Raw genomic sequence first — 24,844 nt, forward strand, 5'->3', positions numbered from 1 at the left:
ATGTCCTCTAAAACTTAGGAATTCTCCATTTGCAGCTTCCTGATATATGATGGAAAAAATATCTAATTGAACAATGGAAAGTTTTCCCAGTATCCCTTAAAAAAAGTCCATTTTGGTGATGGAATCATTTATTATAAATTATGACAAATTCCTGGGCATTTGAATGTCTTGATTCTCCATTTAGTGACTGTGATGTTCAGCTATGATTCCACACTTCTTACCAATCTGTGCTCCTCTTCCTCCCCCTCTCCTTCATGCATACTTATTACTTGGAAGCCCACACCATGCAAATTTTTTTTAACTGTACTACTCAATGTCCATACACTTTCCTTGCCTCCCCATCAATTCTAATCCTGTAATTCCTTCAAGACTCAGCTCAAATTGTACCTTTTTTTGTGAAGCCTCTTGCCCTGAGCCTCTAGTTACAATACTTGTGGTATTCTTGGAATTCTTCTACCCAGCAGCTCCCAACCAGAGGTGATTTTGCCCACCAGAGGACATTTGGCAATATTTGGAGACATTTTTGGTTGTCATAAATGGGAGGGGGGTTGCTATGGGCATTTGGTGGGTATAAGCCAAGGATGTGGCTAAACATCCTACAGTGGACAGGACAGCCTCCATAACAAAGAATTATCTGGCCCAGAATATCAGTGGTGTTGAGAAACCCTGCAGTCTAACATGACTTTGGCACCATGAATCCTATCATTTGCTTATTGATTATGGTATAGAAACTTAGGGCTGGATGGAATCTTTAGAAATCATGCTGACTCCCCTTGAACTTTTTGAGTAAGGAGATAAACCCAGAGAGAAACAGCTCAAAGTCACTGAGTGAATGAGTCATTGGCAGGACTTTGCCTACTGACTCCTGGACTTTTGTCCATTTCCATTTCACTGTGCTGTTTCCTTCTCTCAAGGTTAGCAGGTTAGGATCTTGAATTAAACTTGTAATGACTCTGCTTTCCAACCTCCTACACTCAGTCAGTACTAGATACATAATATAGACTTCTTGTCAGATCAAAATAGCCCTAGATTTTGCAAAAAACCCTCTGCAAATGCCTTTTCTAAAGAACAGTAAGCTTATCTCCCTCGGATAGAATCTCTTAAAGGGATAGATAACTTCACCTAAATCACATAAAGAAGGAATTCTACAGAGACCTTTTGGAGAACTATTTTCAACATCAATTAGTGTAAATACTAGCCAACAGAGTCTCATGCTTTTAAATAATGGAGAAGAAAATTACCACCTTAGCAGCACAGAGGAAAACATTCCACTAAGGGGAATGATTACCTGAACTCTAGCAGAGAAACCAGAGGAAAAAAGTCAGAAAGGAGAACACACTGTATATATTTTAAAATATGATTCCTATTAAGTCTCATTTATGACCTATTTCCATAAATAAATAAATTATTCTCCATGAAAAAAAACCATGTAAGCAATTATTGACACAGAGTTGCAAAAGACTAAGTTGAACATTAAAGGATATTAGGTCATTTTGTTGCAAAAGGAGAGCTGATTGACCAGTATTCTGCCTTTTGGTGGCAGAGCAGTCTGAAGGGTGGTTGCAAGCACAGCCCTGGAGTAAGTGATCTTAGATTTGAGTCACGGCAGCTCCTCAGAACACAGCTGTGTGATTGGGGTAAATTCCTTACTCACTCAAATCGGAAGTCTCCTAACTTTGAAGTAAGGATAATTAACAGTACTTCTCACAATATAAAATTGTGAGGATTCCATCAAGGAACACAGGATATGTGCTCTTCACAGGATGGGCCAAATCTAAGGAATGATAGCTATTGTTATAATTCTACCATTATCCTTTCATTAAGCTTCTGAGCAAATGGAAAGATCACTAAGACTTGTGATGTCAATTTTAGCTTCTCAGACGAAATATGATGTCACATTCATAATACAAAAGAGAACATCCATTTGGAGTCCTCACATTTACAATTTAAAATAAAACAGTGAGCACTGGCTTTTGAACATAAGTATGTGCTAAGTTTTAAAATGGTGTAAACAAATCTGTACGTTAATAACCTGAAAAATAATTTGTTTCATTTTCTTTTCGCTCCCCTCCCCTCTTTTCTCACTTCCTTCCTACCCCCACCCTCCCTCCCTCCCTTCCTCCTTCCTTTCTTTCCTTTAACAAGATGTGCAGATACATGTAAATGGGGTTATGTGGAAGTTAGTAAGAAACCTATAGAAAGTGTGTCAAGAAGCTAAAAAAAGTCCTGGAAGGGCAATTGAAGAGCCTCAGTTTCCAAAGATCATACTAGATGTGAGATGCCAGCGAAGTCACTTATCTCTTGAGTCATTGTTTACTCATCTGTAAAACAAGGAGTGTGGTAGATGATTACTAAGGCTTTTTACAGTTTTAAATGCTGGATTGTATTTTTATTTCTGAAGAGCCATAAACTGACACACAATTCAAATATGCTGTCAAAAATGATCCTGTCTTTCAAACTAAATTCAATCTGTGGGAAAACAGTGAAACATTATTCAATTTTAAAAAGATTTTATATTTTGAGTAGGTCTCTTAGCCCAAATATTTTGCTGCTTTCTAAATTCTATAAACAGGACCAGCTTCATGGGTGTCCAACCTGTTACACAGGGAAGGCCCTGTTACTTAGAAGGACCCAGAGCTTAGTTTAATGCTGTTGTTGCCATCTTGAAATTGTTTTGGACAAGGGATTCCACATTTTTATTTTGCAGTGGGCCCTGCAAATTATAACTTATAGTTTACAGTCTAATTTTTAGTCCTAGGACTAGCACCTTAAATTTGGGAACCCCATGGACCTCTTTCCTCTGCTTGCCTTCTCAATTTTCATGTCGGCATAAAACTAGGGAGGGCTGCTTTGTTAGCCTGAGACTGCAGTATGTGCTGCCGACTGAGCACAGGGCATGCAGCGCCCAGCTTTCGCTTCAAAGGGAAGAAGCTCCGTCCTTCTGCCTCAACCATCTGGAAGGGGCTGAGTTCCTGTCACCGTTAATTCTCATATCAGAGCAACTGTTGATAACGGTCTAGCAAACTGCATGGAGAACTTGGAGAGAAGATAAAATAGTCCTTTGAAAATTGGAGTCTGTGGTCAGGTCAAGGAAGAGCCTCGTGGGAAATCCCACATCCCTCATACCCTGTCTTTGCTTGTTTTCTTGAGCTCAAGGCCTGCAGCATATCCTTCAAGCATATGCATTAACTGTGAAACTCGGTTTCAGAAATCTCTATAAAGAGCAGTAAAGGGAACTACTCAAGACAGGCTCTGAATCATGTCAATGCGTGTGTTGATTCAATAAAAAAAAATACTTTTGACCTCTTACTCGGTGCGTGCTGTCATTGAGAGCAAACACAATGAGCTAATTCCAGTTCATCACGGTATCACAGTCATTGTGGGTCTACTTCCTGGGCTGTGAAACCGGGATAATACACACCTGACAGAGGCATTCTGAAGACAAAGGATATAGTAAGTGACTGGGAACTTGAAAAGCTCCTTCGTGAAGAGAATTGGCAGGTGCATTGTGCGCACACGATTTAAAAAGATGTAAGTTGTTTCTGGTGATATGTGTAGGTACTTCCCCCCAAAGGAGTCGTTTAAATGAAATAGGAGATAGGAAGAAATTTAAGCCATTGATCTTTTCTCCTTAATTTTTAAACATGATGTCCAGCGCAGCGCCCCTTCCTGGAACAGTCACCCAAGAGAATGGCAGCCGGATAGAGACGCTCACAGAGGAAAGATCATGCCCAACTCCAGGTCTGTCCGTCCTGCGCTTCCCGCCACACGCCTCCTCACTCTTCCCACTACTGCCTCTCCCGAGCTCCGGGGTAGAGTAGTCCCGGCGCCGACGCAGCCTCCGCCTGCGGCTCCCGCTTAATCTAGGACTCAGGTAGCCTGAGTCGGTTTGAAAAGGAAAAGGGCGCGGCGGCGAGAGGCGGGGCCAGGCCGCAGGGGGCGGGACCAGGCCGCGGGGGGCGGGACCAGGCTGCAGGGGGCGGGACCAGGCCGCGGGGGGCGGGACCAGGCTGCAGGGGGCGGGACCAGGCCGCAGGGGGCGGGGCCGGAGATACGGGGTCAGGGCGGGGCGCGCTCCGTTCCTGGACCCGCGGAGCCCCGGGCGCAGCTGGGAGAAGCGAGGAGGGGCCGAGAGGGGGCGGGGCCGAGAGGGGGCGGGGCCGGGTGGGCGGGGCCGGGAGCGCTGCGCGCGGGGGCAGAGCCCGGCGGGTATATCCGCCTGCCCGCGGGAGCGCTGCACTGTCTGTCCCAGCTCGGGGCCCGACACCCGGGGGGAGGAGGGCGAAGGGACGCGGCGATGGCTCCGCGGGAACTCGGGCCGGCCGTCCTCGTCGCTGCTGTCTTCGTGGGAGGCGCCGCGAGCTCGCCGCTGGTGGCCCCGGGTGAGTGCCCTGACTGGGCCGGGACGTGCGTGGGGAGGCGAGGGGTCCGGGCGGGAGCCCCGCTGCGCCCCCGGCTGCCCGCGTGCGGGCGTAGCCGCGGGACCGCGGCGCCGCACATCTGGCTGCCCCCGGGTGACCCGGGGCGGGCGTGGCGCTGGCTGCCGCCCTCCCCTCCCGCCTGCCCTCCTCTCTGCGCCTCCTCTGAGAGCCTGTGCCCTCGCCCCCAGCCTCCGGGCTGTCCCGGGTGTAGGCACCCCCAGCCTGGGCTTGTCCTCCCGGGTGCGCACCGCCCGTCCGGCCCGTGTAGGACCCCGGCGGACCCCTTTCCCGCGGCCCTTGTCATCCAAGGCCCCGTAAGCGGAAGATCCTGACACTGGGAAGCGGTGCGCGCTGCCACCGCCTCCCTCTTTTTTTTTTAATGTTAAAATTGTGGGGAGTGCCAAGTTTCTTCCCTTAGCAAGTTTTCGTTTATTTTAGTGGTTGATGGATTCCTGTAACAGGTCGGAGTTTCCAGATTTCCCCCCCACATATCCTGGATAAATCAAGTTGGAAAAACGGAAGGCGCGTTTGTAAACTTTTTTTTCCCTTCACTGTTCTGAGCCGATTCCTGTTACCACAAAAGGAACCTTCTGTGGTCGGAACAGGAAGCCACCAGCGGAGATGCTAAAGTACTTGCTCTTGGTGATGAACACCTGAGCAGGGCTTTTAAACTGAATTAACCTAAACTTGTAAGGTAGTCCTGTCTCACACTCTTGTTTTTTGATTACAGACTCTAGGGCAGAGGTTCTTAACAAGGGGTCAATGAGCTTGATTTAAATTCGGGAAAATATTGTTCTTGTGGGGACGTGTTGGTGCGGGTGTGATATATTTATTAAATAATACACAGTATAGTGTGGCTCTACTAAGGGTTCCGTAGTTTTCACCTGACTGGCACAGGGGTCCATGAAACAAAAAAGGTTAGGAACCCCTGCTCTAGGGATTCCTTACCACTGTCCCCCTCTCCTAATTGCCACCTCACAGCAGTAATTAAAAACAACAACAACAACAAAACGTATACCTTCCTGGCCAATTGGGGTTACCACAGCCTGGAATCTTACGTCAGCGTCAGCAAGCTCCTCTAAGCTTGTCTTCACTGGCAGCTCCTCTTCAGGTCCAAATAGTGAGCAACTGGAAGCCCTCCAACAGTGACTATCTCCTCCATAAAAACACAAATACTGCTCTTAAGCTCTCGGAGTCACTTACAGCTGGTTGTTTCAGCTGGCTTATCACCTTGACCTTCACTTCTTCATAGAAACCAGAACAGGTTAGGAAGGGAACGTGAATAATATGTCTCCTGAGTCTTTATTAGCAGATCCACGTTTCCTTCAGCCAACCGCCCTGGGGAAAGACAGCTAGTGACATGTTCATTGGATGGGAGATTTGGTTTTCCTCCTGCATTTCTTTTCCCAGACAGGTTGTTGCATAACAGGGTTCAAATTGGGCCCCTAGGTTGTAGACAGTACCTAGAGAGTGTTGGAGTCAGTTGCCCTAAATTTAGCGAGGTGCTTACCTGGAAGTAAAATTGTTAAAATTTCAGCACATGATGCATGTAATCATCAATAAGAGAAATGGTGTCTGAGAGTAGATTTGTGTGTGTGTTTTTTTAAAAAATATTTATGTATGTATGTATGTATTTATTTCTGTCCCCTTCCCCCCACCCCCGCCCTGGTTGTCGGTTCTCCGTGTCTATTTGCTGCATCTTCTTGTCCCCTTCTATTGTCAGAGGTAGGGGAATCTGTTTCTTTTTTGTTGCCTCAGCTCTCTGTGTGGGCGGTGCCATTCTTAGGCAGGCTGCACTTTCTTCCGTCCTGTAGAGCTCTCCCTAAGGGGCGCAGGGCTCCCCTACGTGGGGGACACCCCTGCGTGGCAGGACACTCCTTGTGCGCATCAGCACTGCGCATGGGCCAGCTGCACACGGGTCAGGGAGGCCCGGGGTTTGAACCGTGGATCTCCCATGTGGTAGGCAGCTGCCCTAACCACTGGGCCAAGTCTGCTTCCCAGGTTTGTGTTTTGATGGATCCCTGATCAACACCCTGAACTCAGACTTGGAATGTGACTGAAGAAAGCTCTTGTCTAATCACATAGTAATCTTTCTGATGAAAGTGAACTTAAGTAAAATGAAGTCTCTAAGAAGAAAAGGGTACGAAGCACAAATTTGCTAGTGTGTCTTCAGGCCCTGCCCATCTGCCTTCTGCTTCTCTTGAAATCTAAAGACCATGCTAATATTTGTAGGCTCAACTTCATGAGGTGGGGAGAGAGGGATGGGAACTAATGTCAAGGGCCTGGTAAGTGCCAGTGTTTGGGTTGGGAACTTTAAATAGGTCTTTACACTTATTGCTCAGAATCCCTCTCAAGTACTTTCTAGTGAGGCAATTGAGACCCAGAGAGGCTAAGCAATTTGCCCAACCTGACACAGCTATGCGTCAGTCATTGTTCATTCAGAGAAGCACATCAGGTGATGTGTATGTATGTGTGCGTGCACTAGTGCACGGGCATGCATGCGTGTGTGCGTTGTAACTGCATGTGTGTATTTTTTTATCTTTATCTTGGATTCATAAGAATCTGTTTGATTCCAAATTCCACACTCTTTCCACTGTACTCCACTGCTCCCCAGAGAGAAAACAGAACATGAATCAACCTCAGCAGTCTTGCTGAGATTCTAAGCGATGCAGTTTAAGGCATAAAGATTGTAAGCCTATGGTTATTAGAAACTGTGAAATAGAAAAAAGAACAGATAATTTCATAGTAGGTAGTGGCAATGTCTCTTTCACTTCCTGCCTAGTAGAAGAAGAATCTCTTTAAATTTCTGTTTCTCTTAGTAGCAGCATTTGAAACTATATGCCACAAACACCAGAAGGGTTCTTTTTCACATCTTGGCTTATTTATGTCCTTAAGTTCTCTGGTTACTCAACCTTTGGACTTACTAGTTCTCTGCCAGATAGTGGGCATCACCTGTGAGTAAGGAGTAGGTGGAAAAGGTCTAGTGAAATGAAACTTGCACTCTCTTGGCTTTGTAGGCATCCATCAACCTCCTGGCTCCTCATTTAGATGCTAAGTGTTAGTTTTATTAACTTCTGGGTTTTCCTTTGGCCCCAAAGCAGCCCAGATGTATATCCATGTAATACATAGTTAATGGGTGGAATGTTTTGAGAAAGCACCTCCTAGAGCTTGGGATTCCATGCCCAAATTTAAAGAGGAAATAAAAACTTTGAGAAGTGTTTATCACCCACCCTCCAAATGAAATTAAGCAAACTGTGGATGAATTTGTTTTATTTATTTATTTATTTTGTATGGTTGAATTTAAATGAGAGATCAAAATTCCAGGTGATGCAAAGAAAAAGTTCATTGTTACTTCTTAAATAATTGGCTCTGATGCTGATGTTTAATTACAGTATTGGGACAAAAGAGACATTATTTAAAACTGACAGAAATAGTGTTTAAATTGTCATTGAATGATTCCTAATAATTACAGGGCACTTTAATTGGTAAAGATTTAGAGGGCCACTAAAAGCAGGTAGAATCATGAACCTGGCATGACTTAGAAGGCATAAAATTGGAGTTTGGAATTAGTACATTGTAGACACTACTCTCCTAGAAGAATGAATGCAATGTTTATTACCTGTTTTGTGGGAGGCACTGGGTTAAGTATTGAGATCATTTAATTCTTACAGTACCCTGTCAGCTATATAAGTTTACTCATGTGTTTACAGATGAGGCAATGAGTCTTAGAAAAGCTCATTCGAAAATAGTTACTCAGATATGCAAGTTGTATTTTCACTTCTGGTCATACCTGTTCAATTCTGAAGCCCATTCTTATACTACTAAGCAATTTTTTTCCCCTTTGTTTAAGAAAATTATTTTGTTTCTAAGATATTTATAAAGGGTATTGGCATGATACAGTGGGAAGAGCACTAAGCTTTAAGACAGAGCCCTAGGCTGGCAGTCAGAAGTCACGAAAAGTCCGTCACTTGTGGGAATGTGGCTCTTTCTGCCTCTATTTCTTCATCTGTAAAAGGAGTGTCGTGACAACTCTACCTTTATCTGCCTTTCTGGCTGTTAGGGAGAATCAAATGAGCTGATACCTCTGAAAGGTCTTGGTAAATGCAAAGTAGCATGTATTTTTTACCTGTTTTATCTTTTTCACTGTATTTTTTTCCATTGTGCCTACTGGTATTGATTTGTTTAAAAGTATGATATAAACTGCCTAATAAATGCATACTACACTCATTATAAGATTTCGTTCTGGAGGTGGTGATGGCTTTCCAATGATAGATTCATTAGAAGTTTTTAAAAGCCCAGAGTGACATCAGATTTTTGAGTTTGTTGCCATTGACTGGGAGTTAAGTAGCCAAGACTTCTTTTCCCTTTTCCCTCAGCTACAATACAGTGCCGTCCATAGTCTTGGAAAATTCTCCAAAAAATTTAAAGATCGGGAGAAGGGGAGAGCATCTCCCTTGATACCATTATGCATACACATTCCGACTGTTGACAAATTAGCATATTTCATTCAGATCTTCTCTGTAAACATTTTTTACTTGGAAAGGATCATAATGCAAATACAATTTGTATCCTGCCCTTTTCATCTAAAGTTATACCTAAAAGTTTCTCCATTTCCCTGCAAACTCTTAAAAATGCTTCATAATGTTCCATTTTATGGATTCACTGTATTTTACCTAACCTTGTGTGCATTTTAGGAATTCTGCAGTTGTTGCTCCTTATTTGATTTTTAAAAACACATTATTTCAGTGAACACCTCTCTGTAAATCCTTTTACAGATATTGGTTTACTTCCACAAAAAGAAGATTCTTGAAAGGGCAATTTTGGGGTCAAAGGTATTCATGTTTTTAAGGCTATTGCTGACACCAGCGTTGATGACCTAAAAGTGTCCCCATTTACCTTCTGGCTATAGTGGTCCAAAGAATTTACTTTTTTTTTTTTTTTTTTTTAATATTATTGAAGTACATCATTCATATATGAACATACATGAACAATAAGTATATAGTAATAATATAAACTTACAAAACAAACGTGCACATCATCATACAGGGCTCCTATATATCACCCCACCACCAACATTTTGCATTTGTTAAAGACTATGAAAGAGCCTTGTCAAAATATTACTATTAATATAGTAATATATTAGTAGTATATTCCTTATGTTTGGTGTATTTTACCCCAACCCACCTGATTATTAACACTGTGTATTAGTATTATATATTTGTTATAGTTCATTAGAGAGCATTCTAGTTTTGTTCTCTTAACCACAGTCAGTCTTCCACCACTGGATTCCCTGTGTTATACAGCCCCATACTTTGTATAGTCCATTCAAAGTGTATACTCGGTGGCCCTCATTTTCATCACAGAGTTGTGCTGTCATCACCTTAGTCAATTTTAGAACATTTTCATTATGGCAAAAGGAAAAATCCCATACCCTCTTATAACCCCCTATAGTTGTCCCTTAGAATTGATATATCTCCTTTTGCCATGCTGCAAAAATATTACAATATTACTGTTAACTATTTCCATAAGTTAAATTAATTGCAGTTTTCCTATGTATCACTATGTTCTTAACACTTTGTAAAAGAACCTTCTTATCTTTATACTATTAACCAAAATCTTCATCCACCACCAAAATTACTGTTATAATGCATTTCCTAGATTATTCTCTAGCTTCCTTTCAATTGACATGCACATCCACAGACTATCTCTTTCAGTCACAATCACATTTATAAGTTAGTAGTGTTATACTCACCATAATGTGTTACCATTAACTCTATTCATTTCCATACTTTTACAATAAACCTTATTAAAATTTCTATGTACATTAGGCATCAGCTTCCATTCTCAATCCAGATTCTATCACCTAGTAACCTATTCTCTCGAGTTTTACCTCCGTGAGTTTACTCATTGTATTTACCAAAGAACTTTTTTACATTGTTGGCATCTTCTCTAAAAAAAAAAATCTTTGCTAATTGGTTAGGGAAAAAGTGGTACGTTGACTGTTTTCATTTGTGTATCGTTGATTACTAGTAGGTTGACTTTTTTTTTTTTAATGTTTGAGCCATTTGTGCATGTCTGTAATCTTTTATGGACAATTCTGTAGTCTGAAAATGTCTGAAACCAAAAAGAAATTTTTTTGGTAGGCTCTTGGCGTAGTCTATGTATTAGTCAGGGTTCTCTAGAGAAACAACCGACAGGAGATATCTGTATATAGTATGAAATTTTGTAAAATTTCTTCATGTCACCGTGGGGATGCACAAGTCCAAATTCTGTAGGGCAGGCTGCAAGCAAAGGACTCTGATGAAAGTCCTCAGTGAGTTCCCCAGGAGATACTGACTCTGAAGTAGAGGAAATTCTCTTTCTGAGTGCTATTATCACTTCTCCTTTTAAGGCCTTCAGCTTCTTGGATGAGACTTCACTCTGCTGAAGGCTACCTCCTCAGTTGATTGTAGATGTAACCAGCCATTGATGCAATCAACTCAGGAATGATTAAAGTCCATGAAATGCCCTTTTATTACAATGAGTCCAGTGCTTGCTTGACCAAACACTGGGCACCATATCTGGACAATTTGATGCCTTAGCCTAATCATCACATGCTGTTAGTAGCAAAACCTGACCTGAAGCAATGTGTGATGCTGTGGTATATATTTCTCTCACATAGCTGGAATATTCTTTTTTTTATTTTTTATTTTTTTAATGTTACATTAAAAAAATATGAGGTCCCCATATATCCCCCATCCCCCTCACCCTACTCGTCCCCCCATAACAACAACCTCCTCAATCATCATAAGACATACATTGCATTTGGTGGGAATATTCATATACTTTGCTGCAGCAGTATTGACCAGTTTATTTCTGGGTGTTAGGTAATATATGCCAAATGCATTACTTTTCTAGAATCACAGAGTTTGAATTTTGAAGCACGTCTGACTTCAGGTTTTCAAATAAGAGATTATGGCCCTGTATTTACTATGCTGTGACGCATCTGTTCATGTTTATTGGGAGCCAGAAGTGAAATTGCTCAAAATGGCATAATATCCTATGGGGAAAATAACTCTTCAAATAAGTGGCACGTCACAAAAAGAAGCCCTACTAAGGTATTCTAGTGTGGAATCTAATAAGATAAAGATATTTGGAAAAAGCTGAGGTTTTTGTTTATTCCAGGTAGCTTTGTGGATGAATGCTCATTATAATGGAAACCTGATGGATAGTTGAGGGTATTGGGCGGAATCTGCCCTCCCTGCCCATTCCTACGCCACCTCAGCCTGTTATTGACACAGCTCTCTTTGTCAGAGAAAAGAAACTGAATCCACCTAAGGGATGATTGGGAGTAGGGAGGATGGCAGAAATCCCAGGCAAACTGAGTTCCTCTGCCAGTCATCTCAAATCCTTTTGTCATGATTGTTGAACTCAGGGAAATCCTGGCTTTCTTTTCCCCCTTTGCAGTACCCCACAAATCCCTGACTTCTCTTTGCTCATCAGCATTGTTCCAGCATCCCAAAGGGAAAGTACCCCAGCCTGGGGTCTCCTGTTTCCTGCACCTGATGCCAGCCTTATCCGTCACCCCCCACTCCAGTTTGTTTGCACAGCTCTGTAAGTGCATAATAAAAGTGCCTATTGTACAGAGAAAATCTCTAAAGCTACCTTCCTCATCTGGATTATGGAGAAAATTACAGGAGCTGCCTCTGAAAGTTGTGATGATTACATGAGATAAAATTCGTGAGCATTTGGCACAGTGTTTGGCACATAGGCAGTGCTAAAATTGTTTATTATTATTATTAATGCTTGTCCTAACCAGTTACTCACTTGTCATAGTTTTCAGGAGGGACAAAGTTCCTGACTGCTCCAGAATTTACCTTTCTGGTTGCCTAAGGTGGCCACTGCCCCATCTTGCTCCTCTCCCTGGATGCTGATACTGGTTGTGTAGTGGGCAGAGGGGGTTTTGAGGAAGCAGCTTTGGGCAGTGCCTGAGGCCCCAGTAGGCAGGTGGAATAGTAGCCATTGGATTTGGCAAAGAGCTGTCTTGGGCAGCAGGAGATTTGTGGGGCCAAGCCACTGCACTAGCAAAATTAGGCAAGGAAGGAGAGAAAGAAAGAAGGAAGGAAATCATTACCCTTATAAGGGTAGAACTTTCCTAAGCCTCACAAATTGGTTTATCTCTAGCCAGCTGATAAATAGGTTTCATTACAAAATTGTGACAGTTTTCCGCTAGGGTTTGATAGAATTATCACATGGACACATGTATTAGTTTCCTAGGACTGCCTTAACAAATTACCACAAACCTGCTGGCTGAATACAACAGAAATCTATTCTCTCAGTTCTGGAGGACAGAAGTCAGAATCAGGGTGTCGGCAGATCCATGCTTTCTCTGGAAGGCTCTAGGGAAGAATCTTTCCTTGCCTCTTCCTAGTTTCTCGTGACTCCTGGCAATCGTTGGCTTGTGGCAGCATTTCTCTGATCTGTCTCCATCTTCACATGGCTATTTCCCTCCGTGTCTGTGTCTGTGTCCAGCTTTCCCTCTTATAAGGACACTGGTTGTATTGGATTTAGGGCCCTCCTTAAGCCATTATGACCTCATCTTAACTAATTGCACCTGGAAAACCCTGTTTCCAAATAAGATTACATTCTGAGTTTCCCAGTGGAAATGAATTTTGGGGGTACACTGTTCAACCCAGTACAACAAGCTTCTTGATTATCCAGGGTCTGACTGTAACGATATTATTACTGATTACGGTCCATCTTCTCATTGCCCACCAGGTGAGTGTTTTGATGACATAGAGTCTTATGAAGAGGAAGTAAAATTCTGTAGCATGAGGGCTAGAAGGGATCTTGATTTCCTGAAAGCGTATTTAGCAGATAAGGAAACTGAGTTGTCAGCCAGGACCTAAACCTAAGTGTTTTCTTCTTTTCTTTTCTTTTCTTTTCTTTTCTTTTCTTTTCTTTTCTTTTCTTTTCTTTTCTTTTCTTTTCTTTTCTTTTCTTTTCTTTTCTTTTCTTTTCTTTTCTTTTCTCTTCTCTTCTCTTCTCTTCTCTTCTCTTCTCTTTTCTTCTTTTCTTTTCTTTTCTTTTCTTTTCTCTTTTCTTTTCTTTTTTTCTCTTCTCTTCTCTTCTCTCTTTTCTTTCTTTCTTTCTTTCTTTTTTTTTTTTTTTTTACTGTCTAGGACTCTTTCCATTATGTTAAAGCTGCCTCTCCATCACAATAAACTTAGCTTTGCTGCTTCTGGCAAGTTTCCTTGGTCTAAGTTTACCCTTGGTCCCCTTGCTCCAGGGTCTGATTTCTCAGTTCTCTGGATCTGGGGTAAGCAGGACCTGAGAAAATGACTTGGGCAAACTGATTCATGAGAATAATTGTGTATTTCTTAGTCATCTAATTTTAGAGTCAGAAAGGACTTTGGTGGTCATCCTGTAATTAACCCCCTCTCTTTGCAGATAGGGAAGCGGAGCCCCAGAGAGGTTAATCTGTGGGAGGTAGAAGGGGCCACAGATGGGGGGAGCAGATGGCTAGGTGTCGTGGGGGAGGGGCTGTGTGTGTCTCCTTCCTTGCTGCAGGCTCAGATCTAAGAATGGGACTGCTGGAGAAAATACGGTGCTTACTGAAACATGGAGACTGATATGGCTATAGACAAAGAAAGAATTTATTGAGAGGCTCTCCCAATGGAGGGGGTCTGAAGAACAGATTTCAGGCCCCCTACCAGTATGGTGGGGGTCTGAAGAGAGACTTCAACCCACTCCTGGAGGGGGGGGGGGCGGGATTTGAGTTTATACAGAACTTTCTTAGGCGGGGAAATGATAGTTGGTGGGAGAGGGTTGAGGGTCAGAAGGAAGTACAGGGGCCAATAGGGAGCCCTAAAGGTGAAAACTTTCCCTGATAGTGACTAGAAGATAGTGGATTAGGGAGTTATGGTTTCTTGGAATGCTTCAGGAGCAGGTGTTTCTTTGTTCTATAGGGATTTTATCTCCCTCTGATATGCAGGTAAGGAAGGTTTCCATTTCCCTTGACTCCCATCTCTATGTGGTTTCTTTGTTTAACTTGTGGGGAAGTGCCATACTCTTAGGCACGTAGGAGGGGGTTTGCCTTTTTCCCAATGTGTATCAGGGGGAACTGAGCTACAACTTGTTAATTATTGCAAGCCTCTAACAGGGACCCAGAACAAAGCAGACACTCCAATGGTTAAAGAAAGGAAGGAAGCAAGAGGGAGAATCCTGGCCCAACGTGTTTTAAAAAATATTAAATTAAAGTGAAGGGTTCCTTTTTAAAATATTCAGCCACAAATCTTAAATCTTAGTTGCAAGTGTGCCCACATGCCTCTACCCCCACCCCCACCTGAATTGATGAGAATTGTCATCTTTTTGTTTGTTTGTCAGCCTCTATGGGCCATATGGCTTAAAAGGCTTGAAGTGGAAAAATCTGGTCATGGAGAAAAAAGCGACCATGAAAGTAAGAGTACTGCCTTATCAGGTGACTTTGGTGTAACGTTGATTCTTTTGGAAATATTTGTGAAAATTTTCTGTGCAAAGGTTTTGAAAACCCAAATCCATTCATGGAGCTCTTTTCAAACATGACCTAAATTAAGTTGTATTTGTACAACCAGTACTTAACATGCTAATTGTACATATAAAATACTCTTAATTTTATAATATTTATACTGTTCACAACTGTTTCATGGGTTCTTTTATTCATTCAAACACATGTTAACACAGTGCCTTACTCTGTGCAAGACGCTTGAGATAAAGTGGTATGAATAAAATAGACTCATGGAAATGGATGTGGCTCAAGTGGTCGAATGCCTGCCTCCCACATGGGAAGTCCTGGGTTCGGTTCCTGGTGTCTGCTGAAAAAACAAAAACAGTGAACAAGCAGAACAAATGGAACAAACTAACTCAGGGAAGCCAGTGTGGCTCAGTAGTTGTGCTCTGGCTTCCCAGATTCAATCCCCGGGTTCAATCCCCAGCCTCTGGTACCTCAAAAAAAAAAAAGAAAAAGAAGACTCAGTCCCTGATTTTATGGAGCTATTAATTGTAGATTATCAGGGAAGACAGTGTTAAAGGAATAATGATAAAGTGTCATTAGTACCTTCATAAGGTAAGTTTGGCACCTGACCAAGGTATTCTCTAACCTGGGGCTGGGGTGGAACACGGCTGGAGAAAGGAGAGGCCAGGACAGGTTTGGCAAGACTTCCTGGAGCAAGTGAAGTTTAAATTTATATCTGCAAAACTGTGGGAGTTAACCTGGAGAAGAGAAGGGGAGAGAGTGGTCAAGGAAAAGGGGAAGATGAGAGCAAGTGAAAGAGCTACAGCAGTGGCTCCCAAACTTGAGCATGCATCCGAGTCAGTTGCAAAGCCGATTCCGAGATCCCTGGGCCTCACCTTCAGAGGGTCCGAGTCAGCAGGCCTGGGATGGGGCTGGAGAATTTGCTTTTCTCGTATGTTCCCAGGCGATGCTGGCCAAGTACCAAATACGATCTGGAAGGTGGGGAGATAAGTGGAAGAAGTAGATCGTGGTCTTCCTAAGCTGGAATTCCCTTCCTTTCTTTCTTGGTGTCTTATATATCCTGTCCACTACCCATCCTTTTTGCTGGGCTCAATGATAGTACTTCCAGGAAATCTTCCTAGCTATTCTCGCTGATTTTATCTCCTGTTGTGAATACACATGTTGAGTTCATAAACACATGTTACATCTGTTCCATGTTACTTAACCTTCAGTTATGTTGGGTTCTCTCCCCTGAGTTTGTTTTGCGTCTAGCGCTCCTTGAGGCAGTGAGCATATGAGAGGTGCTCAAATATTTAAGATCGTTCAATCCAATTTAATTTTTGTAACCACTATGATTTGCAGGTTGCAGTGTTCTCTCTTGTATATAAGGAAAATGAGTCTTGCAGAGGAGTAACTGAGACAAAGGGAAGTTAAATTAGACTTGCTCAAGTCACAGATGAGGAGAAGCCTAAGTCAAAATTTATGTTCATTTTCTCAAATGTGCTGTGAGTTATATGAAACTTCATAGACTCTTTGCTTAGTGTCATTAGTAAAAGGCACTAGTAAATACATGAAGTATTTTTCTTTGAACTTTTTCATTTTAGGTCCATCTGATTAAAGAGAAAACCAAGAGACCTTATAAAGCTAAATGTAGATTTTGTTTTCAGTGGAAAATGGTTGATTATTTTAGGAACTCTTCTGGAAAGGTCTGCATGCCTTTAGAGTAAATCTTTGAAAGGGTAATTCCATTTACACGTCATTAGGTTTATAAATGATTTTTTTATGACATTTTGTCATGAGGGCGGCACTAAAGAAAAATCTGTTTCTGTTTCCTGAAAAGATACAAATTAAACAGTTATGCTATTAACTTTCTTAACTGGCCATATAAGTTTAGTTGAAGATTTATAAAGAAGCTACATAAAATGTCATATAATGTGTAAAATTAAAAACAAACCAAAAATTCCTTTCAATATGGTAATATGCCAAGCCTTCCCCACGCATATATGCAAACATAATGTGTTTTTTTCTGTGGTTCCCCTAAAGGGTGGAGTTTGAAGAATTCACTGGGCTTTCTCTCACAATATAACACAGGAACACTAATTTTCAAATGTTCTTGCAGCACTTCATAGCTGGAAGTATCCAACACAATCATGTGAATTATCCACAGTATAAAAACTGCAGGCTGGAATTTCCTGGCATTGGTGAAGTGGCAGATGGCTAATGAGCAGGCATTCCTTCATTTTTCTTTGCAAGTTCCGTGCTATATGCTCATATGGCCTAAATACTTTTGCTGCTTCCTCATTTCTTTCACTCCTCCTCCCCCTCTGTTAAAGGCAAAACACAAAACAACCACGGAAAGAAAAAGGAAGGCCCTGCGATTGCTTAACGTTGTTTGATAGTCAAGAAGCTGGGTTTTGAGGGTGAAACTCATTTCACTAGCATGATTGCCAGCTCGTGTCTCCTGCAGATGAATGTTTTAGACTCTTAGTCCTTACACACAGTGTGCAGTTTATTTGAGAAGGAGGGCCTTCCTTGTTGAAGATCCTGTTAGCTGGTTGTAGGTATGTAAAATGAACCATAACCTTGGCTTTTGCCTCTCAGAAACTTGTGATTGAGAAGGGGAGATAAGTTATTATAGTATAATGGAGAGGATGTTTGGATAATCCAAGAACTACAGACAAAGTACCCTGTGAAATCAGTGAAAAGGGAGAATTTCTTTCTATTAGGAGGGATAGAAAAGACTTCACAGTTTCAGCTTGGCATTTTAAGTGGGCCTTAAGGATACTGCAGGGACAGCATGTTGAGCAGAAGAAATAGAAAGTCAGTGCAGATGGGTGTGGGCAGAGAGTTCCTCAGTGAAGACTGTGGCTGCAGAGGGGAGACTTGGGTTAGGCAATGGAGAGCCTGAAACGATGGTTCTCTACTGTGGAGGTGAAGGACAGGGAACCAGAAGAGGCCACGAGGCAGCTCGAAGTGAGGAAAGAGACTCAGGAGCTGATTCAGACTCCGAATTTGAGATAGGGCTTTCAGAAAGTCGAGTGAGATTGCTTTCTTGTTTTTTGATCTGCAGAGAGAGGAGGGAGAGGGGGAGAGAGATTGAGAATACCTGTTCTTTATACATATCAGAGTTGTTAGTAAAATCAAACAAATGGTATAGTCATTTATAAGTAATACAAATTTGGCATAGGTGTCATATAATTCATATGATAAATTGATAGCAATTTTTTCAAAGTTTAGGGAGTGCGGAAAGTGAGAATCATGAAGTACAGTGTATAATGGATTTGGTAGATGTGAAGGCCAAGAGGTGCTCGTTAATAGTAAAGGCTAGTTAATTTGTATTTGTTTTCAGTTAGTAAATCCTCCGACATTATACAAATCAGCTTGACTACTGAGTTCATAAATATTAAGCATTTATTTTTAGAATATTTGCACATTTTCATTTTTTAGCCGTATTGTTGGTTAAGTGCACATTGTTTTCTTCTCTCTTAGGGTCAGGAGGACTCTGTTGGCTGTGAGCGTGTAGGGCAGTGCCTAAATAAAACACAGGCTCAACCCTGGGATGGCGTGTAGGGCAGTGCCTAAATAAAACTCGGGATCAACCCTGGGATGGCATATAAATCCCTCTGGTCAAGGGCTGGGACTTTGGGAACTAGAGATGTCTCCAGCTCTCTACCACTCCTGACAAGTCCATTTTCTAAGTCCCTTGATGTCTTATAATGTGCTTGAATAGATTTTTGGGGGAGAAAAAGAACCTGTTTGAAAGGATTACGTTTATATGAGATGCCTTCATAAGATGGAAAGAGGAGGTACACAGACAGTAGCCTTGGTTTATCTTAGGTCCTGGGTGGCAGTGATATAGGAATGGGAGAAGACTTAAGGAGGGGAAGTGGATGTTTTTGTTTGAAACATGGTAGAACCGCTGCTCTTTTCCACCCTGTTCAGTGCTGATCTTGACATGTAAATAGGTAAAGGCCCTTGACTTTATTTAAGTCAAATCTTTCCTACTGGAAAAAATCAACTCGGAATATTAGACATTCATGCCTGGAATCATGTCTTTGAAATTACAGTGGCTTACAGTTTAGATGAAAATTCGAAGGGCATTTTTGTGCTGGTGGGAGAGAAAAAAAGCCCTATTAGACCAGTACCTTACTGTTTATTTGTTTGAACAGTATAGCAAGAAAGGACTTTTGCAGGAGCATTTTTCTTAAACTGAGGTGAAGTTCACAGAACATAAAATTAACCATTTTAAAGAAAACAATTCAGTATATTCATAATGTCGTACAATGACCACCTCTGTCTAGTTCCAAAACATTTTTATCAGTTTAAAGGAAACCCAGTTCCCATTAAGCACTTATTCTCTAGTCCCCATTTCCCCCAGCCCCTGGCAACCAGCAATCTGCTGTCTATATGGATTTACCAATTCTGAGTATTTCATGTAAATGGAATCATACAATATGTGACCTTTTGTGTCTGGCTTTTTTCACTTAGCATAATATTTTCAAGGTTCAGCCACATTTTAGCATGCATAGTACTTCATTCCTTTTTATGACTGAATAATATTCCATTGTATGCATGTACTGCAATTTGTTTATCCATCCATCTGTTGATGGACATTTGGGTTGCTTCTACCTTTTAACTACTGTAGGTAGTATTGCTCTGAACTTCCATTTAAATATATTTGTGTACTTGTTTCCGATTCTTTTAGGTATGTGCATAGAAGTGTAATTACTGGGTCTTATGGTAATTTTATATTTAGCTTTTTGAGGAATCACCAAACTAATTTCCACAGCAGCTGTACCACATTTTACATTCTCACCAACAGTGTATGAGGGCTCCTGTTTCTCTACATCCTCATCAACACTTGTTATTTTATGTTTTATTATTATTGTTCTTGCCATCTTAGTTGGTGTAAAGTGGAATCTCATTGTGGTTTCAATTTGCAGTTTCCTAATAACTAATGACGCTGAGAATCATTTCATGGGCTTCTTAGCCATTTGTATATCTTCTTTGGAGTAGTGTCCACTTAAATCCTTTGCCCATTTCGATAAGTTGTTTGTCTTTTTGTTGTTGAGTTGTAAACATTGCATTTTAGGGTAATGAAGTATTCTACCACTAAGTAATTTTCTTTGACCCTTGTTTCCTATGGTGTAGACCAAACATAGCATTATTTCTGCCTCCAGTCAGTGGAAGTATCTAGTATTTGTAAATATTATGGATTGCAGTTATAGGTGGTCTCCTTATTAAGAGATTCACAGTGTTATGATTACCCTTACAGCATTATTATTACTATTAGGTTGAACTATATGAAATTGCCAGTTTTCAACTGTGTTTGACCTATATAGTCAAAACCATTTCACATGATTTAATCTAATAGTAATGATTGCATATTGACTTTATCTGTAAAGAAAAACAAAAACAAACTGTAGTGATTATCATCAACATACTTTAGAAAATGCAAAAAGTAGACAACAGAAAAAAAAATACTCCAAAGTTCCACCAGCAAAAGACATATTGACAATATTTGGGAGGTATTTTCTAATGGGCTTCTTCTTTCTGTGCTAGCACTCCCTTTCCCATCTCCTCACCCTTTGTTTATTTGTTTTTTTAGGAGGTACAGGGGATTGAACCCAGGACCTCATATATGCAAAGCAGGGGCTCAACCACTGAGGCCCTGAGCTGCACCCCCTACAACCCATTGTTTTGTGTGTGAACACTTTGTGATTGTACTCTATATATTTAAAATAATTTTAAAAATTGGAAAATACTATGAAAACGCTAAAAAGAAAATAAGAAACAACTTATTTATTGTCTTGCTACCATTCAGAGATAACTACTGTAAGCATGTTGGTAACTTTTCCATTAATTACCATATTATATTAGTTTTAAATATTAGTTTCATATTAGTTTTAAATATAGCTTTGTATTTATTTTTCAGTTAGCATTTTTCATTACAGTTGAGACTCTTTCAAAGAAAGTGGAATTTAACGAATCCGATCCCTTCATGCAAATTGTTTCTATTTTAAGAGGCAAAGCAGGTAGCAGATGTGGCTCAAGCCATTGAACCCCTGCTTCCCACATGGGAGGTCCCAGGTTTGGTTCCTGGTTCCTTCTAAAAACCAAAAATACAAACAACAAGCAAAACAAATGAAAAACCAACTCAGGGGAGCTGATGTGGAGCAGTGGTTGAGCACAGGCTTCCCAAATACAAGGTTCTGGGTTCAATCCCTGGCCCTGGTACCTCAAAACAAAACAAAATAAAACAAAAAGTCAGAGGGACATTTAGGATTTCTGAGAAGTGATCAACAATTTCAGCAGTGTTAAACATAGATCAGGATGGCATTTTAATTCACTTCTTATAAAAAGTAGCAGGGTTTATTAGTCAGTCAAAGGGGTGCTGATGCAAAATACCAGAAAATCTGTTGGCTTTTATAAAGGGTATTTATTTGGGGTAGAAGCCCACAGTTACCAGGCCATAAATCATAAGTTACTTCCCTCACCAAAGTCTGTTGCCATGTGTTGGAGCAAGATGGCTGCCGACGTCTGCCAGGGTTCAGGCTTCCTGGTTTCCTCTCTTCCTGGGGCTTGTTTCTCTCCAGGCTTAGCTCCTCTGCTCTCTCCATAAGGCCGACTGTAGACTGTTAGGCAAACAGCTCGTCTCTCTTCCTGGGGCTTCTGTTGTGTCCAGTTGAGCCTTCTCTCCTTACTCACGGATCTGCTTTTCTGTGTATTTACTTCTCAGGCTCTAGGATCAAAACTCCAAACTCTGTTCTCTGCCATGTCTTTTCTCTGTGAGTTCTCGCCCACCAAGGGGCTGGGGATGCAACGTCCTACTGACGTGACCCAGTCAAAGCCTTAATCATTATTTAATCAAGTAAAAGTGAAACCTCCCGATCCAATACAATCTAATGTGCTAACAGGCCAGTTTACAAACATACTCCAATATCTATTTTTGGAATTCATAAAGAATACCAAACTACTACACAGGGTTATTTTTTAAAATTAGTACTTGTGGTCAAAAATATATAACTTGACTTAAAGGGAATATAACTTTTAAATGTGCCCCATCTCTAATAATTGACTCACTAACTCACTAAAAACATGTCATTCAAGTTTCTTAGATGAGTAGAAATTGCCTGTAGATTTTCTATGCAAGATTTTAGCTAGCTCAACAACTGAAATCCATAGTATCTAGAGTAGAGAATAATGCCATTCTGTGGAATATTTCTGAATGTCAAAACTGTTAACTCCCACTTAGAGGTAGTAGAGCTCAGAGGTGAGAGTGTAGGACTCTGGAGTCAGGTGGCCAGGATTAAAACTCACCTTTGCTACTTGCTAGCTGTGTGACCTACTGTAAATTGTTTAACCTCTCCGTGCTATAGTTTTCTCATCTGTAAAATGAAGTTGAAAACAATGGTACCTACCTCATAGGGTTATTGTAAGGGTTAAATGAGTTAATACCTGTAAAAAAGTGCTTGAAATAGTAAATACAGAATAAGCAATCAACACGTGACTATTATTTTTCTGTTTGTCTAACCTAATTGTACCTGTTTTTCAGAGTTCATGTTTGGATTTCATACTGGTGATTCTCACATTCATTTCCTCCCCCATTACAAATATTCCAGTGATTCCTGTCTGTCTGAGGTTTTCCTGTTTGCTTCTTGTTAATCTCCTTTCCTTTGTTTGCCTTTTCTAATTAATCTTTATTTTCTCTCCTAGTCCCGCCTATACTTTGCTTTCTCGACAGCAGTAGCAAGGACTTCACATCACAGTGGAAAGTTCATGCCCCAAACTGGGTTGTAACCGTGGGCCCCACATTTAGTCACTTTTGTTTCCCAGTTCCCATATTCTCAGAAGCCAGGTTCCTGCCTTGCAGGAACACTGCCTGGCTTTACCTCTGACTAATTGGAAAATCCTCCCTTTAGCACCATTGTAGTTTTCCGCTTTGTTGTTACCCTCTTCCTCCTGTTCCTGGAAGGAAGGGAAATGCTGGCTTGAGGTGTTGCAGAAGCCGAATGGCCACCTTTCCTCCCTCACCCCCAGGGCTGTGGATTCTGTACCCCATATTTAACACTGCCTCCTTCAGCCTGGCTCATGTTGTTCATTGGCTTTTCCTGTGGGTTGGCTTTTAGTCCCAGCTGAGCTCTGTAAGCTTTGTGGGATAGTGACTGTTTTGCACTTACTATCACTGAGGATAGCATTTACGGAGCACTGAGTGCTACATACCCTGCCAAACCTAAGTTCATCTCATTTAATCCTCAGGAACAATTCTCTTATTGCCTTCATTTTATAGGTGAGGGAACTGAAGCATGGAGAGGTTAAATGATTTGCCTGGGGTCTCACAGCTAGGACACAAGTTGAATGAAGGACAGCAAAGAAAAAGCTGCCTTCTGCTTTTGGCTCCGTGCTTCCTAGTTTGGTTCAAAGCTTGGGCCTTACCTCCATCAGATCTGGGTTCAAATCCCAGCCCAGTCATTCCCCAGTAGTTAAGTCTAGTTAACAAAGTAATTAACTACTTTGCTCATCAATGTCTCCATTTCATAGATGATTTTACTAATAACTGCTATCTCAGTTGTAAAGATTTAAAAAAATAATGCAAGTAAAAATGCCCAATACATAAGTAGGCTCTCAGTAAAGGTCAGCTGCTCTTAGCAGTTGATGGTAAAGAAGCTGACCATCGCAGAGGCCCGGATGTGAAGATAGTAAACCCCTAATACTCCACAGGGCAATCAATCTCTCTCTCTCTCAGTGGTGGGATGGTGGGCCAGTCATCTTCTTTGCTGGGTCCATCTTCTTCTTTGAAGCCCTTGCCTAGCACTGGCTGGCTCAGCTCCACTCCTGGTTTTCTCCATGTGGCTATTTTGTGTTGCATTCTATATGGGTGGAAATTACTTGGCTGGGCTCTTGACCCTAGCAGAGCAGTTTGCACCCAGGATCCAAGGATCTAGTTCCCCAAGGCCCAGTCCTCTGCCCAGACCCCCTCTGGGAAACTCGAGGGGATTCACTGATTCCTAAAGGAACACCCCCTGGCTTCTGCTCTTGCTGTTTCTGCTGGAAACAGGCCACGTGGCCTGTCTCCTTCTTCATATTGAATGGTTTTGTTCTGTAGCTTGCTTGCTTAGCCTTCCTCCTGTAGTTTAAATGATTTCTAACAGTTCCTGCTTGGCCTCTTATGAGGAAAGTTCATGAGCAGATCTGTTAGGAAACCCACAGCCTGTGGAAAGTGGGCACAGGCCTTTGGTGAGATTATGTACGCTCTAATTTAGCATCCCCTTGTGGATTCGGCAGTTTGGGCTGCGATGGATCTCTGTGAAAACCCAGTCCAGGGCCAGTGCCCCAAATTAGATATAGGACCGTGTTATTTGTAGCCTTCTTTTGAATCTTTGCAAATGAGAATGTTCTTTTGATTTTGATGAGTACAGGACATGCTGTTATATTTACATCTTTTGTGAAGGGCTTACCCAAAAAGTGTGTAAAGCTAAGGGATGTATCAGCTGCCTAGTTCCAAAAAGAAAATCTATTTATTTTTTTAAAACCTGTCGGAATTTGGCAAATGGGGCTATCAGTCCGCTGGATGTTTTGACCTACCAAATAGATGGTAACAAAACTGCTTATCAAGTTACAGTGAAAGTGGATATTGAATTCATTACACATCTTGACTGCCAGTAGCCCTTTTGGGGGAATAGAAACTGCTTTTACAGGTTAAACTCAGCTGATTAAGAAACTCCTCCTGGGTTTTAGGAACTGTGAGAGGGGTTGGGACACCCTCCTCTCCAGTTTGGGGAGACAGACATGTCTGGCCTAAATCTGGCTTTTTCTGCGAATTCTATGTTGTTTTCACTGTGTCCTTTTCCCCAAAGACACGTTTTTGCAGTTTGAGGACAGCACGTCTGCGTGGTGTGCTGCAGTGAGGTAGGTGGGGAAGGACTCAGCAGGCTGGGTTTTCGTTTTTCTG

At 41.7% G+C, this 24,844-nt stretch overlaps 1 protein-coding gene across 1 annotated transcript in view; it reads left to right on the forward strand.

Annotated features, from left to right (window-relative positions):
* Positions 1-4,168: 4,168 nt before the first annotated feature.
* The window catches only part of RELL1 (RELT like 1), a 68,016-nt gene continuing 47,340 nt past the window's right edge, over positions 4,169-24,844 (forward strand). The window contains exon 1 of the mRNA XM_004472773.4: positions 4,169-4,382. Coding sequence (XP_004472830.1) covers positions 4,298-4,382 — 85 coding nt within the window. The 5' untranslated portion in view covers positions 4,169-4,297. The remainder of the gene's footprint in view (positions 4,383-24,844) is intronic.

Source organism: Dasypus novemcinctus, chromosome 1 (genome assembly GCF_030445035.2).
Source record: "Dasypus novemcinctus isolate mDasNov1 chromosome 1, mDasNov1.1.hap2, whole genome shotgun sequence".
Taxonomy (NCBI): Eukaryota; Metazoa; Chordata; class Mammalia; order Cingulata; family Dasypodidae; genus Dasypus; species Dasypus novemcinctus.